Genomic DNA, 19,028 nt, shown 5'->3' on the forward strand with positions numbered 1-19,028 from the left:
TATAGAGTAGTAAACAAATGTGTCATAGTAATCTTCCCCTCTGATGCTGGATGGTAATTAGAAAATGGCAGGAGGGAGGTTGAAATCAGTGGACTGCAGATGGCCGGAGGGAGGCTGAAATCAGTGGACTGCAGATGGCAGGAGGGAGGTTGAACTCAGTGGACTGCAGATGGCAGGCTGAACTCAGTGGACTGCAGATGGCAGGAGGGAGGCTGAACTCATTGGACTGCAGATGGCAGGAGGGAGGCTGAACTCATTGGACTGCAGATGGCAGGAGGGAGGTTGAACTCATTGGACTGCAGATGGCCGGAGGGAGGTTGAACTCATTGGACTGCAGATGGCAGGAGGGAGGCTGAACTCATTGGACTGCAGATGGCAGGAGGGAGGCTGAACTCATTGGACTGCAGATGGCCGGAGGGAGGCTGAACTCAGTGGACTGCAGATGGCCGGAGGGAGGTTGAACTCATTGGACTGCAGATGGCCGGAGGGAGGCTGAACTCATTGGACTGCAGATGGCAGGAGGGAGGCTGAACTCATTGGACTGCAGATGGCAGGAGGGAGGCTGAACTCATTGGACTGCAGATGGCCGGAGGGAGGCTGAACTCATTGGACTGCAGATGGCAGGAGGGAGGCTGAACTCATTGGACTGCAGATGGCCGGAGGGAGGTTGAACTCACTGGACTGCAGATGGCCGGAGGGAGGCTGAACTCATTGGACTGCAGATGGCAGGAGGGAGGTTGAACTCATTGGACTGCAGATGGCAGGAGGGAGGTTGAACTCATTGGACTGCAGATGGCAGGAGGGAGGTTGAACTCATTGGACTGCAGATGGCAGGAGGGAGGTTGAACTCATTGGACTGCAGATGGCAGGAGGGAGGTTGAACTCATTGGACTGCAGATGGCAGGAGGGAGGTTGAACTCATTGGACTGCAGATGGCAGGAGGGAGGCTGAACTCATTGGACTGCAGATGGCAGGAGGGAGGTTGAACTCATTGGACTGCAGATGGCAGGAGGGCGGCTGAACTCATTGGACTGCAGATGACAGGAGGGAGGTTGAACTCACTGGACTGCAGATGGCAGGAGGGAGGTTGAACTCATTGGACTGCAGATGGCCGGAGGGAGGCTGAACTCATTGGACTGCAGATGACAGGAGGGAGGTTGAACTCATTGGACTGCAGATGGCCGGAGGGAGGTTGAACTCATTGGACTGCAGATGGCCGGAGGGAGGTTGAACTCATTGGACTGCAGATGGCCGGAGGGAGGTTGAACTCACTGGACTGCAGATGGCCGGAGGGAGGTTGAACTCACTGGACTGCAGGACAGTGGAGTATGTATCTATTCGGATGGTAGTTTAAAAGACCCTGTCTTCGTGTCCACCTTATCATCCTGTCACAGTTACATGTACACTCCCAAGGGTTTAGGGATGTCCTTTCACTAATTACACCAAGCCACCAATGTACCCTTATGAAAGTCTGCATTTCTGAATAAGTCCATTGGTCTTACAGGAAAATTCCACCAAATTGGTATTTGTTTCATTAGTCCATTGTTGATATAGTCCCAAAATGTTTTGCATGTCAGCAATCAAGTTATCAAGATATATGTACATTTCAAAATACAGAAATACAGCCGGTATGATGCAAAACGCATCCTGACGTGACGCAAAACGCATCCTGACGTGACGCAAAACGCATCCTGACGTGACGCAAAACGCATCCTGACGTGACGCAAAACGCATCCTGACGTGAAACAGATCCTTATGTGATGCAAAATGCAGCATTATATGATGCAAAACACATAATACCGGCTGTATTTCTGCTCTAGTAGGACTAGTGATACACACTCACAGGTAACTGGTAAAGAGTCCTAGTAGTCCTTACCTTTGTCCAGGGACCTCTCCAGTGACGGTTTGGGCGAGGCTATCTTCCTGACCAGGGTGAGGAGGACCGTCTGGCCTGTCTGCTTCATCACCTCCAGAACCTCCTGGTTAGTGAAGCCCTGCAGGCTCACCCCGTCTAGCTGGCACAATGAAACAGCCCAAAATTACTTCTCACCCTTGTCCCCGTAAACTCTGACAGGGGGTTTCTGACATTTTTCTATTTTAAGCAGGTAAGACAGTGAGAACAGATTTTCAATAGAAATCTGAACTGACAATGAAGACCCAATATGGTTGTGTTATAGTGTGGTGTGTGGTTGTGTTATAGTGTGGTGTATGGTTGTGTTATAGTGTGGTGTATGGTTGTGTTATAGTGTGGTGTATGGTTCACTCTCTCACACTCTCATGCACTCTCAAGCACTCTCAAGCACGCACTCTCTCACTCACTCACTCACTAACGCACACACTCACACTCTCTCGCACTCTCTCTCACACACACACACCTTGAGGTTAATGAGGGTTGCGCTCATTAAAATCTGATTAATGGTCTCACCTCTATTATCCTGTCATAGATCCGGATGTTTCCGCTCTGCTCAGCGGCACTCCCAGGAACCACGTTCTTCACAAACACCCCGACCGCATCTAGGAGAGAGAGAAGGGGAGGTGGAGAAAGTGAGGCAGACGGAAGGAAAGAATGGGAGAGCAGAGAGAGAGACCAAGGAGAGGGGAATAGAGAGACAAGACACCATCAAAACAATACATCTCAAACAGTGTCAACAATACAGGATCGGAGTACAAATAGGGGCTAGGGGACTAGGATTAGGGGGCTGGGTTAAGGGTAGGGGACTAGGATTAGGGGGCTGGGTTAAGGGTAGGGGACTAGGATTAGGGGGCTGGGTTAAGGGTAGGGGACTAGGATTAGGGGGCTGGGTTAAGGCTAGGGGACTAGGATTAGGGGGCTGGGTTAAGGGTAGGGGACTAGGATTAGGGGGCTGGGTTAAGGGTAGGGGACTAGGATTAGGGGGCTGGGTTAAGGGTAGGGGACTAGGATTAGGGGGCTGGGTTAAGGGTAGGGGACTAGGATTAGGGGGCTGGGTTAAGGGTAGGGGACTAGGATTAGGGGGCTGGGTTAAGGCTAGGGGACTAGGATTAGGGGGCTGGGTTAAGGGTAGGGGACTAGGATTAGGGGGCTGGGTTAAGGGTAGGGGACTAGGATTAGGGGGCTGGGTTAAGGGTAGGGGACTAGGATTAGGGGGCTGGGTTAAGGGTAGGGGACTAGGATTAGGGGGCTGGGTTAAGGCTAGGGGACTAGGATTAGGGGGCTGGGTTAAGGCTAGGGGACTAGGATTAGGGGGCTGGGTTAAGGGTAGGGGACTAGGATTAGGGGGCTGGGTTAAGGCTAGGGGACTAGGATTAGGGGGCTGGGTTAAGGGTAGGGGACTAGGATTAGGGGGCTGGGTTAAGGGTAGGGGACTAGGATTAGGGGGCTGGGTTAAGGGTAAGAGGCTAGGGGACTAGGATTAGGGGCCTGGGTTCAGGGTAAAAGGCTAGGGGACTAGGATTAGAGGGCTGGGTTAAGGCTAGGGGACTAGGATTAGGGGCCTGGGTTCAGGGTAAGAGGCTAGGGGACTAGGATTAGGGGTCTGGGTTAAGGCTAGGGGACTAGGATTAGGGGCCTGGGTTCAGGGTAAAAGGCTAGGGAGCCAGGAGTTGACATGGTATTGGGCATCGGCCTACCTTCGCGGGTTAAGGAGTTGTATCCGATGATGGTGATCCCCAGGCTCTGGCCCTCCTTCTTCCTCAGAGGCACTTTATGGATCTCATAACCCTCCAGGTTGGGCTGGAAAACCAGAGAGATATGCTGTACATGTACTGACGTTCTAATGTCACGGACATATTCACCACAATAGGTAGGGCAGTGGAGGGGCAGGGGTCACAGGAGAAGGTGTGTGCATGTCTAGGTTTGTGTGTGTGTGTGTGCGTTCCCCATGCTCCTGTCTCACTCACCGTCCTGTAGATCCTACTCTGGGGTTCGACTCCAGAGGGTAAGACAGAGACGGGGCTGGCGGCGGGCGGGGGAGGGGGCGGCGGGGAGGTGGAATACTGTCCCGAGGGGTCACGGGCGATGAGCATGCGCACGTGGCTCCCGCAGCCCTGCAGCACCTTGACCACCTGGTCGCTGGCCAAGCCACCTGTGGGGGTCTCACCAATACGCAGGATGTGGTCACCTGTACGCAGGCGCCCATCCTATAGGGGGGAAAGAAAGCAAGAAAGAAAGCAAGAAAGCAAGAAATAAAATGTTAACATTTGTACAAACTGGAAATATGAATAATACACAATGCATTATAGTTAAGTTCAGGGTCTAGCAATAACAGCAATTAATTAGACTTTTACTAAAGTAGAATTTTACTGGGTGACTTTTACTTTGAGTAAAAGTAAAGATACCTTAATAGAAAATGACTCAAGCATGACAATTGGGTACTTTATCCACCACTGTTGGTTGCTAGTACATGAAAGAACTACCCCAAAAATCTGCTCATATTCAACATTTCGCTTAGTTGGACCATTTGATCATTTCAGCCAATGTTGTCCAACGCATTTTACATCCCACTTGAACAGGCCAGTCCCACCCTGATCTGGGCCTGGCCCCGCGGTACTAAGCTGGGAAGTGTATTCACCGACTCGCAGGTCAAGCAGAATAAACTCAACGAGGGAAAAAGAGGAAAAAGTCAAAAGAGAGGGGAGAACAGCATCCTTTGTGGAAAGAGGGATGAAAAGTGTTTGATGTATAACCGTGGTGCAGGAAATCTCCCCAACTTCTCTCCCTGGGTCTGTGCACGGGACAACGGGGGCGCATTGAAGCCAGCCCTGGCCATTAAACATTGAAATGGGAAACGCCAGGGTCTAACAAAGCCCCAATTTTGACAGCTTTTTTGGAGCATAAGATCCAGTGATGTGTGAAATGCTGCACTGTGCTTTTTGAACAAGCAGGGTTTTGTTGCTCAGCCTGGGCTCTCTTGGACATTCAAAGAGAACGAGAGAAAGAGCGAGAGAGACAGAGAGAGACAGAGAGAGAAAGGGAGGGTGTGGTAGACAGAGAGAGAGTGAAAAGGAAAGGAGGGAGGGGTAGAGAGCGAGAGAGAGAAAGAAAAAGAGAGGAGTGGTTCAAAGCGGTTTCAGAAACAAGGGATAAGGTTTTTTTAAATCCAGATCCCTCTTGGATAACACTTTATTATAAAAGGTTATAACCGACAGACTGGTTTTTTTTACAAATCAAATGACATGTTCCCATGTTAACTCGCTGAATAACTGAATACACCCCAAGCTCACAAAATGAAGGACAAAAGCCAAGCGTTAAAGTGGGAAAAGAAAAGAAAGGGTCTGCTTGTAAATGAGCATCGGCTGTGTCAGGGACTTTGGGCGTCTGCGAATAAACCTTTCGCCAACATCTCTGTAATTGTGAACAGAAAAGTGGTCCTTCGAGCAGGATGCAGGCCTAGCGTGCTCTGTGTAGCCAGGATGTAATCCCCTTTACAAGGTGATCATTTTTTTCCCTCCGGCTCAATGGCTATTATAATGTAACTGAGCCCTTTATGGGACACGCTCAGCATTAATTCAGCTAAACTGGCTGTTACTATTCATAGGGGAAGACCGGTCTGTTACCAAAGGATCAGGAGGAAGAGAGAAGGAAGCCCTGAGTATGTAATGGCTTAGTAGGCCTACTGCGGAAAACTGATGTAGGCTGTGAACTTTTTCCATTGCACATCTTAATCGTCTTGTCGAATTATCTTAATTTAATATCTTAAAATGAAGAATGAAGATGATCTGGCCTCCACAATCCCCCGACCTCAACCAAATATATATATATATATATATATATATATATATATATATATATATATATATGTGTGTTTTAATAATACCATCTTGAGAAGAACTAAGAATTAAATAAACGCTAGACAGTCAGGCAGAATCAGGCATTCAGGACACATGGCCATTGATTGTTACAATGTTTAAGCAGAGGAACACAGTATTAGCCAATGCAAAATGCATAGAATTGCAGAAAATGTGCTTTAAAACTGCCGAATAGTTTGAGTTCCATGATAAACTATAGATAATTGCTGGAAATGAGCTTCAAAATTGCTAAATTGTCTCTCAGCTAATAAATAAATAAATATATATTGCAGAAAATGTGCTTTACAACAGCAACATTTCCTCTACACCACCAAGATACCATTACCTTTCTAGGTAATAGACTGTTAGAGTTTACACTTCCTCTTCCAATGAACTGTGGTAGACTGTTTCCAATTGAAACAGGACTCTGGTTCCAAATCTATTCCTTTTAAAATGTTGATTACTTCTGCTTGCCATGATCATTCACCTGACAAGACTTGACCAGTTCTTGCTAACATACAATGGGGGTCCCTGGGTCGCCAGTTTGCCGGAGCATGGGTCCCTGGTCAAGAAAAGTTTGAAAACCCATGTCTTATTGGACCAGTTCAGATTAACCCAGGTACCAGTCTTAGCAGACTGCTTTGTCTGTTAGCTTTGATTGTTTAGAGTGTATGTAATGTCCAGTATCGTACCTTGTCAGCCACACTGTTTGGAACCAGAGTCCGCACCACCACCCCAGTGGCCTTGCCTCCAACAATCTCAAAGCCCAGGCCCGAGCCGTCGTTCACCAGCTCCATCTCCTCCATGTGGCCCCACTGCTCCTGGACGCTCCATAGAGGAAGAGATAAAGAGAAGGCAGCGTGAATGATTGGTGGATATAACTCAATATATGGCCTAAACTGGGCCGTGATTGGTGGATATAACCCAAGATATAGCCTAAACTGGGCCGCGATTGGTGGATATAACCCAAGATATAGCCTAAACTGGGCCGCGATTGGTGGATATAACCCAAGATATAGCCTAAGCAGGGCCGTGATTGGTGGATATAACCCAAGATATAGCCTAAGCAGGGCCGTGATTGGTGGATATAACCCAAGATATAGCCTAAGCAGGGCCGTGATTGGTGGATATAACCCAAGATATAGCCTAAGCAGGGCCGTGATTGGTGGATATAACCCAAGATATAGCCTAAGCAGGGCCGTGATTGGTGGATATAACCCAAGATATAGCCTAAACTGGGCCGCGATTGGTGGATATAACCCAAGATACAGTGCCTTGCGAAAGTATTCGGCCCCCTTGAACTTTGCGACCTTTTGACACATTTCAGGCTTCAAACATAAAGATATAAAACTGTATTTTTTTGTGAAGAATCAACAACAAGTGGGACACAATCATGAAGTGGAACGACATTTATTGGATATTTCAAACTTTTTTAACAAATCAAAAACTGACAAATTGGGCGTGCAAAATTATTCAGCCCCTTTAAGTTAATACTTTGTAGCGCCACCTGTTGCTGCGATTACAGCTGTAAGTCGCTTGGGGTATGTCTCTATCAGTTTTGCACATTGAGAGACTGAAATTTTTTCCCATTCCTCCTTGCAAAACAGCTCGAGCTCAGTGAGGTTGGATGGAGAGCATTTGTGAACAGCAATTTTCAGTTCTTTCCACAGATTCTCGATTGGATTCAGGTCTGGACTTTGACTTGGCCATTCTAACACCTGGATATGTTTATTTTTTAAACATTCCATTGTAGATTTTGCTTTATGTTTTGGATCATTGTCTTGTTGGAAGACAAATCTCTGTCCCAGTCTCAGGTCTTTTGCAGACTCCATCAGGTTTTCTTCCAGAATGGTCCTGTATTTGGCTCCATCCATCTTCCCATCAATTTTAACCATCTTCCCTGTCCCTGCTGAAGAAAAGCAGGCCAAACCATGATGCTGCCACCACCATGTTTGACAGTGGGGATGGTGTGTTCAGCTGTGTTGCTTTTACGCCAAACATAACGTTTTGCATTGTTGCCAAAAAGTTCAATTTTGGTTTCATCTGACCAGAGCACCTTCTTCCACATGTTTGGTGTGTCTCCCAGGTGGCTTGTGGCAAACTTTAAACAACACTTTTTATGGATATCTTTAAGAAATGGCTTTCTTCTTGCCACTCTTCCATAAAGGCCAGATTTGTGCAATATTCGTCTGATTGTTGTCCTATGGACAGAGTCTCCCACCTCAGCTGTAGATCTCTGCAGTTCATCCAGAGTGATCATGGGCCTCTTGGCTGCATCTCTGATCAGTCTTCTCCTTGTATGAGCTGAAAGTTTAGAGGGACGGCCAGGTCTTGGTAGATTTGCAGTGGTCTGATACTCCTTCCATTTCAATATTATCGCTTGCACAGTGCTCCTTGGGATGTTTAAAGCTTGGGAAATCTTTTTGTATCCAAATCCGGCTTTAAACTTCTTCACAACAGTATCTCGGACCTGCCTGGTGTGTTCCTTGTTCTTCATGATGCTCTCTGCGCTTTTGACGGACCTCTGAGACTATCACAGTGCAGGTGCATTTATACGGAGACTTGATTACACACAGGTGGATTGTATTTATCATCATTAGTCATTTAGGTCAACATTGGATCATTCAGAGATCCTCACTGAACTTCTGGAGAGAGTTTGCTGCACTGAAAGTAAAGGGGCTGAATAATTTTGCACGCCCAATTTGTCAGTTTTTGATTTGTTAAAAAGGTTTAAAATATCCAATAAATGTCGTTCCACTTCATGATTGTGTCCCACTTGTTGTTGATTCTTCACAAAAAAATACAGTTTTATATCTTTATGTTTGAAGCCTGAAATGTGGCAAAAGGTCGCAAAGTTCAAGGGGGCCGAATACTTTCGCAAGGCACTGTATAGCCTAAGCAGGGCCGTGATTGGTGGATATAACCCAAGATATAGCCTAAGCAGGGCCGTGATTGGTGGATATAACCCAAGATATAGCCTAAGCAGGGCCGTGATTGGTGGATATAACCCAAGATATAGCCTAAGCAGGGCCGTGATTGGTGGATATAACCCAAGATATAGCCTAAGCAGGGCCGTGATTGGTACAATAAAGAAGCAGTGATTAAAGGCTACTGGTCCAGTTTAATGATAAAACACAGATGTAAGTATTACAGATTTTTTCAGGTAAAAATATCAGGTAATCCTGATTAAATCGGGGGGAAATCACATCTCCAATGACGATGCATACATCTGTGCATACATGTAGGATGGTTCAGCAGGTCCACTGACACACCATACATTCACTAGAAGCAGCTCTGAACATTTGGTCTGGTCCCTGCCAGAGTCCAGCCTTATTAATTATCAGTGCGTAGGTGACCTGCGATATTAACTTAACCATTGTGTCTAACTGCACATGGCTGTGGAGCATTATCAGACCAACTTTTAATGGTTTTCACTAAACGTTTGAAATACAAACGAGCAGCAGAGGCTGATTCATGTCCAGGTCAGGGAATCCCTTGTGTCCTGTTGTCTAGCCCCCGTTACTACCTCCTTGATCACACACACACACTCCCCCCAGCCTAATCACCACAACGTCTCCTCCTAGGCTCTTTATTAACCAACCAGCAGGCTGCAATCACAGCAGCTCTTTTTCTTATTACACAGCGTTATCTGATAGTTAACTTCCTGTGCAGTTTGCTCTCTATCTAATGAAACCTTACTGTGGTGTCTTACGTACTGCAGCCCCTGGCGAGACCAAGCTTTTCTCCCTCTCCTGCTCACTGCTTATCCCGTCTACGGAAAAGACTAAGAGCCATTTCCCAAGATAAGAAGTGGAGCTTCACAGTCAGTAACACAGATGTGTTTTTTGTTGTTGTCGAGGGCTGGTTTTCGTCTACAGCTTTCAGGCCAAATTAACAAGTGTTGCCTGTTTCCTTACAAGTGGAGATGTAAAGCAGGCTTGGTTTAGTTCAATAAGCAATTTCGTGAAACAACAGATTCCATCAAACATCAAATTCCGTACAAATTGTTTGACAATTTGGTCTGTGTGAGTTTACTCTAAAAATAAGACACGTTCTTGATTTTTTTTCCAACTTATGGGTGATTCACAATATACTGTATATCAACAACAATAAAAACAGTTCTCTAAAAAGGCTTCGTTGCACAATTAATGGCATTTCAAACAGTCAGGAATAACCTAATGAATTTAGGGCTTGTAAAATGATACCACGGCAAAATAAGCCTTCCACAACCATAACACCCACTAATTTTTTTATTTTATTTATTTTTATTTTACCTTTATTTAACCAGGTAGGCAAGTTGAGAACAAGTTCTCATTTACAATTGCGACCTGGCAAAGACAAAGCAAAGCAGTTCGACAGATACAACAACACAGAGTTACACATGGAGTAAAACAAACATACAGTCAATAATAAAGTATAAACAAGTCTATATACAATGTGAGCAAATGAGGTGAGAAGGGAGGTAAAGGCAAAAAAGGCCTTGGTGGCAAGGTAAATACAATATAGCAAGTAAAACACTAGAATGGTAGTTTTGCAATGGAAGAATGTGCAAAGTAGAAATAAAAATAATGGGGTGCAAAGGAGCAAAATAAATAAATAAATTAAATACAGTTGGGAAAGAGGTAGTTGATAGGGCTAAATTATAGGTGGGCTATGTACAGGTGCAGTAATCTGTGAGCTGCTCTGACAGTTGGTGCTTAAAGCTAGTGAGTGAGATAAGTGTTTCCAGTTTCAGAGATTTTTGTAGTTCGTTCCAGTCATTGGCAGCAGAGAACTGGAATAATAACTGTATTACATTTACTATAATAGTTTAAACATGCTGTTTTGAAATAATTACTTATCTGGCTTTCAAGTCTGTCGATGAAAATGTATTTTTTGACACAAATTTAACCAGAACCATGCACATTCACTAAGAATGATCCACTTCTGGTAGCATACATTATAGAAAATTAACACAGGTCTCATAAACAATCTCTCAAGTACAAGCCCATGTGCTACTTAGTAGCCAGCTAATCTTTGTATTTAAGGTCTGGACAACTCAGATGTATTTGCTTTCTAACCAGGTAAAATGTATGAATAGACCCTCCTGTCCGTCTCCAACTGTTTCAACAACATGGCCTGTTCACTTTGTTTACATGTTGAAATCCAGTGGCCTACCGGGATAAGAAGACACTTATTTTTCAGAATGAGAATGAGTTGCCAATTCCTTATATAAATTAGTATTTTTACAGTCATTGCACATTTATAAACACAGCTTAGACAGCTAGCACATAACAGCAGGAGACTAAAAGGCTGTTAGCAGTACTTGGTACCGCAATGCCATGGGCAGCAAACACATTTTCCACAATCATGTTAATTGATACACAGGAGGAGGGGCTTGGTGTCTGTGTGAGTGGGAAGGTACACAGTGCACACGGCACAGGAGGAGGGGCTTGGTGTCTGTGAAGGTACACAGTGCACACAGCACAGGAGGAGGGGCTTGGCGTCTGTGTGAGTCGGAAGGTACACAGTGCACACAGCACAGGAGGAGGGGCTTGGTGTCTGTGTGAGTGGGAAGGTACACAGTGCACACAGCACAGGAGGAGGGGCTTGGCGTCTGTGTGAGTGGGAAGGTACACAGCGCACACAGCACAGGAGGAGGGGCTTGGCGTCTGTGTGAGTGGGAAGGTACACAGTGCACACAGCACAGGAGGAGGGGCTTGGTGTCTGTGTGAGTGGGAAGGTACACAGTGCACACGGCACAGGAGGAGGGGCTTGGTGTCTGTGTGAGTGGGAAGGTACACAGTGCACACAGCACAGGAGGAGGGGCTTGGTGTCTGTGTGAGTGGGAAGGTACACAGTGCACACAGCACAGGAGGAGGGGCTTGGTGTCTGTGTGAGTGGGAAGGTACACAGTGCACACAGCACAGGAGGAGGGGCTTGGTGTCTGTGTGAGTGAGAAGGTACACAGTGCACACAGCACTGAAGGGGGAGGAGACGAGGACAAAAAGACAAAGGCTTTTTCTTGCGATATAGAAATTTGGAACATTGCAGTAAATCTTACATTTGAATTATTTGAATTTATTCTATATAAAAATCGCCCTGCTGAAGACTCAACATCTAGATGTGAAGACACAGTCTACTTGCTGCTTTTACAGTATTCAAAAAGACATTCTGTGGCTTAATTCATTTGAGCACCGAAATATGGCATGTTTATATACTACTGGGTTAACATGTCAATGGAACAGAGTCTGAATTATCATAAAACAGAATTATGATTGTCAGGACATTAAATATTCACTAGACATCATGAGATTGAATTAAACACACTTCATTAAAGGAACTAAATACTAAACATATTAGAGATAATCTCAACCACACATACATAACATTATCCTGATTGCAAGGTTTGGCCTAAAATTCCATGTCCTTCCATATTGACAGTTCTGCCCCATGAGACGTTACAGAATTATTAGACAAACAGAGAATGTGGGTTAATGCCGGTTTTAATGAGAAAGCCATAATGGGAACGTGGATTCCAGGCACTCTGTTTCAGGAAGAAAATTTAAAAAAACTGTTCTACTGTGAACCTGGGACAACATGGCATCTAGATCATTCATCTTGGAGTAGGAGTGCTGATCTAGGATCAGATCACTCTTGTTTATATAATACTATTTATCATGACTTAAAAGGCCAAACTGATCCTAGATCAGCACTCCTACTCTGACACTGTGAATATTGCCTCATTTCAGTGTAGAAAGGGATGTCAGACTTGTTTTAAAATGTTTCAAGGAACTTAGGGTTCAAGATAACGGCAACAACCTCTAGAAGCCATGTTCGGTGAGAATGACAGGTATAAGGTCAGGTGGGTGTATGAGAGTGAGCAATGCACCAGAGAAACAGACTGTGCAATCTGCCATTTCAGGCACGGAAGGGAACGAATCCCTGAAGCCAACCTAACTCAATATTTTCTCAGCTTTTCACAATTAGAAAGCCGTTTGGATGGGCAGGGGAGCTTGTTTAAAGGGGAGAGTAGGGATTAGGAACATTTGTTTTTAAGGGGAACAATCAGTTAATGGGTATTGGGGTTGAGAGGGGCAGAATGACATCTTTGATTGACATGCGACTCATCGTGCGGAGTTCAGGTTGCCTGTTGAGTTCCTCAAGAGGAAAGAGGAGATCATTTGTCAGTGTGACAGGGTGCTGTACAGACGGAAAACAATGACAAAATAAACACGCAATAAACAGGATCGCGGCAGAGAGATTTGACTTCTGATATACAGTACCAGTCAAAAGGTTAGATACCTACTCATTCAAGGGTTTTTGTTTATTTTTACATTGTAGAATAATAGTGAACACATCAACAGTATGAAATACCACATATAAAATACATAACATATAATACATATGTTAAGTTTTGAGGGAGTGTGCAATTGGCATGCTGACTGCAGGAATGTCCACCAGAGCTGTTGCCAGAGAATTTAATGTTAATTTCTCTACAATAAGCCACCTCAAATGTTGTTTTAGAGAATTTGGCAGTACGTTCAACCGGTCTCACAACCACAGACCACATGTATGGCGTCATGTGGATAAGAGGTTTGCTGATATGAACGTTGTGAACAGAGTGCCCCATGTTGGCGGTGGGGTTATGGTATGGGCAGGCATAAGCTACGGACAACGAACACAATTGCATTTTTATCAATGGCAATTTGACTGCACAGAGATATCGTGATGAGTTCCTGAGGCCCATTGTTGTGCCATTCATCCGCCACAATCACCTCATGTTTCAGCATGATAATACACAGCCTCATGTCATAAGGATCTGTACACAATCCCTGGAAGCTGAAAATGTCCCATTTCTTCCATGGCCTGCGTACTGTACTCACCAGACATGTCACCCATTGAGCATGTTTGGGATGCTCTGGATCGACCTATACAACAGAGTTTTCCAGTTCCTGCCAATATCCAGCAACTTCACACAGCCATTGAAGAGGGGTGGGACAACATTCCACAATCAACACCCTGATCAACTCTGTGAAGTAGATGTGTTGCGCTGCTTGAAGCAAATGGTGGTCCCACCTGACTGGTTTTCTGATCCACGCCCCTACCTTTTTTTTAAGGTATCTGTGACCAACAGATGCTTATCCGTATTCCCAGTCATGTAAAATCCATAGATTAGGGCCTAATCAATTTATTTCAAATGCTTGATTTCCTCATAAACTGTAAATCAGTCAAATCTTTTAAAATTAAGCATGTTGCATTTATATTTCTGTTCAGTATATGTAATTTATATTGGCTTTTCAGGAGTTGGTTATTCCCACATTTTCAGTATTTATTGTCAGGTTTTTCTGACGAATCAGAACGGAGAGAGCTAATAGAGGGAGTGGTGCCAAGCTGACACTTAAACATTTGAATAAAGAGACTCAGGACCGGCATCTGGGTTTTTGTAGAAGCTTGGCTCGGGTGACAGATAGTCAGGCCGGGAGAAACGGCAATAAAAATCAAATCCAGACATCAGTCTTTTTTTAAACCAGCGTTTCATTAAACAACCTCAAGAGAAACAGCACATGAATAAAACACAAGGCAAAAGCAAGGCCCAGGCTTGATACAATGCAGGATATGGCCTCGATCCAAACAGGATTAAAAACAACAAGAATAGTGAAATAGCACACGATAATGACCAAGAAATAGGCACTACATTATAATAATGGCTGGAACTAGGCAGCCTAACTTGTCTGTGACGTATCCTTTGCATTAAACTAAGATTTGGGCGTCTGGCACTAGTTTCTCATATTTTTATCCCCACGATAATTGTTTTTCAGGAGGGATTTCTGAAGGCTTTTCTTCAGGGTTATTTAATTAAACTTGTGGCGGGTAGAGCTGGTTCTGTTTGTTGTCGGAGCTTCAGGTTAATCATGTCGATCACCCCAGTGTTGATCTATCCCAGTCTCGCTTTCATCCGCTCACGTTTATTTTCCGTCCGTAAGAAAACAGAGGGGTCAGCCGGTCTGTGTTGCTTTTCATTCTACTCCTCCCTTTGCTTGTCAGTTCTGATGTAAATTACCACCCATTTTATCCTATCGAGTTGAATGATAATTATGCTTTGTTAATAGACCGCTGCTCTTTGCTTAAGTATGGGTCCCCCTGCACTGAATTAAGTATGGGTCACCCTGCACTGAATTAAGTATGGGTCACCCTGCACTGAATTAAGTAGGGGTCCCCCTGCACTGAATTAAGTATGGGTCCCCCTGCACTGAATTAAGTATGGGTCCCCCTGCACTGAATTAAGTATGGGTCCCCCTGCACTGAATTAAGTATGGGTCACCCTGCACTGAATTAAGTATGGGTCCCCCTGCACTGAATTAAGTATGGGTCCCCCTACACTGAATTAAGTATGGGTCCCCCTACACTGAATTAAGTATGGGTCACCCTGCACTGAATTAAGTATGGGTCCCCCTGCACTGAATTAAGTATGGGTCCCCCTACACTGAATTAAGTATGGGTCCCCCTGCACTGAATTAAGTATGGGTCACCCTGCACTGAATTAAGTATGGGTCCCCCTGCACTGAATTAAGTATGGGTCCCCCTACACTGAATTAAGTATGGGTCCCCCTGCACTGAATTAAGTATGGGTCCCCCTGCACTGAATTAAGTATGGGTCCCCCTGCACTGAATTAAGTATGGGTCCCCCTACACTGAATTAAGTATGGGTCCCCCTGCACTGAATTAAGTATGGGTCCCCCTGCACTGAATTAAGTATGGGTCCCCCTACACTGAATTAAGTATGGGTCACCCTGGAATGAATTAAGTATGGGTCCCCCTGCACTGAATTAAGTATGGGTCCCCCTGCACTGAATTAAGTATGGGTCCCCCTGCACTGAATTAAGTATGGGTCCCCCTGCACTGAATTAAGTATGGGTCCCCCTGCACTGAATTAAGTATGGGTCCCCCTGCACTGAATTAAGTATGGGTCCCCCTACACTGAATTAAGTATGGGTCCCCCTGCACTGAATTAAGTATGGGTCCCCCTGCACTGAATTAAGTATGGGTCCCCCTGCACTGAATTAAGTATGGGTCCCCCTGCACTGAATTAAGTATGGGTCCCCCTGCACTGAATTACGTATGGGTCCCCCTGCACTGAATTAAGTATGGGTCCCCCTGCACTGAATTAAGTATGGGTCCCCCTGCACTGAATTAAGTATGGGTCCCCCTACACTGAATTAAGTATGGGTCCCCCTACACTGAATTAAGTATGGGTCCCCCTGCACTGAATTAAGTATGGGTCCCCCTGCACTGAATTAAGTATGGGTCCCCCTGCACTGAATTAAGTATGGGTCCCCCTGCACTGAATTAAGTATGGGTCCCCCTACACTGAATTAAGTATGGGTCCCCCTACACTGAATTAAGTATGGGTCCCCCTGCACTGAATTAAGTATGGGTCCCCCTACACTGAATTAAGTATGGATCCTCCTACACTGAATTAAGTATGGGTTATGGGTCCCCCTACACTGAATTAAGTATGGGTCCCCCTACACTGAATTAAGTATGGGTCCCCCTACACTGAATTAAGTATGGGTCACCCTACACTGAATTAAGTATGGGTCACCCTACACTGAATTAAGTATGGGTCACCCTACACTGAATTAAGTATGGGTCCCCCTACACTGAATTAAGTATGGGTCACGCTACACTGAATTAAGTATGGGTCACGCTACACTGAATTAAGTATGGGTCACGCTACACTGAATTAAGTATGGGTCACCCTACACTGAATTAAGTATGGGTCACCCTACACTGAATTAAGTATGGGTCCCCCTACACTGAATTAAGTATGGGTCCCCCTGCACTGAATTAAGTATGGGTCCCCCTACACTGAATTAAGTATGGGTCCCCCTACACTGAATTAAGTATGGGTCCCCCTACACTGAATTAAGTATGGGTCCCCCTGCACTGAATTAAGTATGGGTCCCCCTACACTGAATTAAGTATGGGTCCCCCTACACTGAATTAAGTATGGGTCACGCTACACTGAATTAAGTATGGGTCACGCTACACTGAATTAAGTATGGGTCACCCTACACTGAATTAAGTATGGGTCACCCTACACTGAATTAAGTATGGGTCACCCTACACTGAATTAAGTATGGGTCACCCTACACTGAATTAAGTATGGGTCACCCTACACTGAATTAAGTATGGGTCCCCCTGCACTGAATTAAGTATGGGTCCCCCTACACTGAATTAAGTATGGGTCCCCCTACACTGAATTAAGTATGGGTCCCCCTGCACTGAATTAAGTATGGGTCCCCCTACACTGAATTAAGTATGGGTCCCCCTACACTGAATTAAGTATGGGTCACCCTACACTGAATTAAGTATGGGTCCCCCTACACTGAATTAAGTATGGGTCACGCTACACTGAATTAAGTATGGGTCACCCTGCACTGAATTAAGTATGGGTCCCCCTACACTGAATTAAGTATGGGTCCCCCTACACTGAATTAAGTATGGGTCACCCTACACTGAATCACCATAATATGTGTAAACCTCATTTAATTGTTTGAATGAAAAATGGATCCACTAAAAAACAGAGCTTGCTATAGTCATAGAGTTTCAAGATTAATATTGCTGAAACGTGTTAGGTTAAGTATTGCATTTTGTCAGATTGTAGGCCTAATGATTGCAATAGCTGAGGTGCATGAAGATGGCAGCTCCCATGCACTTACCACTAATTCCTTGTTTTGCTAAGTTTGCTGTATTGTACATTACTCTTTTTTGGTATGGTCATTAGCATAATATACATGAACCCAACTTTAGTTTCAAGACGCCAGCAAGTAAAAAAAAAAGGGAAAAAAAGTAGATTGTGTTGATATATCGGCACATTGAACCATATCGCTCACCGTAGTTTTAAAAAGAACAGTAAATCTGTCATCTAGGTCTACGTGTTCTAACGCTCTCTGCTTTCATCTCATTGACTTCCATCTCATGTCTACATTGATTAAAGCAGTGTACAGCGACTTCACTGACTTTATTGTCCCCATGGGGACATTTTGTTGCAGTGTCATGTACACGTTTAAAGTGGCATTTAAATACAAAACAAATAAGACAATACAACTTTCATAACAGTTACATACCAATAAAAAGAGACAAGCCTGCTGGCCTTACTGAGTGGATATGAACATTAGCCTGCTGGTCTTACTGGGTGGATATGAACATTAGCCTGCTGATCTTACTGGGTGGATATGAACATTAGCCTGCTGGTCTTACTGGGTGGATATGAACATTAGCCTGCTGATCTTACTGGGTGGATATGAACATTAGCATGCTGGTCTTACTGGGTGGATATGAACATTAGCCTGCTGGTCTTACTGGGTGGATATGAACATTAGCCTGCTGGTCTTACTGGGTGGATAGGAACATGAGCCCGAGCCATTTAGGAGGGATATCACTCCTGGCACAAATGATTGTCTAGTTCTATTCTTCCTGCCGTGGGGTGCCCTATACCTGGACCCAGAGGTGGGTAGTTCAAAGTCCGGGTACAGGGGGTGGCTTAGGTCTAAAATGATTTTGTGAGCCTTGCTGAGGGCCCTGACCTTAAAGATCTCATCCAGGCCTGTCTGTTTGACTCCAAGTACGCTTCCTGAAGTCTATGCACATCTCTTTGGTCTTGTTGGTATTGAGGACCAAGTGTGATTCATCACACCACTCTACAAAGTCATCTAGGACTGGGCCATGGTGTTCCTCGTCATCATGCAACAGGCTGATCAAGGCAGTGTCATCAGCAAACTTAACGAGGTGTCCGTCAGGATGGGAACAAGTACAACTATTAGTGTACAAGATGTACAGGAGTGAGGAGAGGCTGTGTTGGTGGTGGAGTGGCGACTAAACACATCCCTGAGGAGAGGCTGTGATGGTGGTGGAGTGGGGACTAAACACATCCCCGAGGAGAGGCTGTGATGGTGGTGGAGTGGGGACTAAACACATCCCTGAGGAGAGGCTCTGTTGGTGGTGGAGTGGGGACTAAACACATCCCTGAGGAGAGGCTGTGTTGGTGGTGGAGTGGGGACTAAACACATCCCTGAGGAGAGGCTGTGTTGGTGGTGGAGTGGGGACTAAACACATCCCTGAGGAGAGGCTCTGTTGGTGGTGGAGTGGGGACTAAACACATCCCTGAGGAGAGGCTGTGTTGGTGGTGGAGTGGGGACTAAACACATCCCTGAGGAGAGGCTCTGTTGGTGGTGGAGTGGGGACTAAACACATCCCTGAGGAGAGGCTGTGTTGGT

At 45.3% G+C, this 19,028-nt stretch overlaps 1 protein-coding gene across 1 annotated transcript in view; it reads right to left on the bottom strand.

Moving 5' to 3' along the window:
• The window catches only part of LOC110527678 (inaD-like protein), a 142,413-nt gene that overhangs the window by 112,489 nt on the left and 10,896 nt on the right, over positions 1 to 19,028 (bottom strand). The window contains exons 7-11 of the mRNA XM_036989307.1: positions 6,459 to 6,587; positions 3,880 to 4,119; positions 3,610 to 3,712; positions 2,426 to 2,514; positions 1,877 to 2,015 (exon numbers count right to left, since the gene is read on the bottom strand). Of these exons, the coding sequence (XP_036845202.1) occupies positions 1,877 to 2,015; positions 2,426 to 2,514; positions 3,610 to 3,712; positions 3,880 to 4,119; positions 6,459 to 6,587 (700 nt within the window). The remainder of the gene's footprint in view (positions 1 to 1,876; positions 2,016 to 2,425; positions 2,515 to 3,609; positions 3,713 to 3,879; positions 4,120 to 6,458; positions 6,588 to 19,028) is intronic.

This window comes from Oncorhynchus mykiss, chromosome 1 (assembly GCF_013265735.2).
Source record: "Oncorhynchus mykiss isolate Arlee chromosome 1, USDA_OmykA_1.1, whole genome shotgun sequence".
NCBI lineage: Eukaryota > Metazoa > Chordata > Actinopteri > Salmoniformes > Salmonidae > Oncorhynchus > Oncorhynchus mykiss.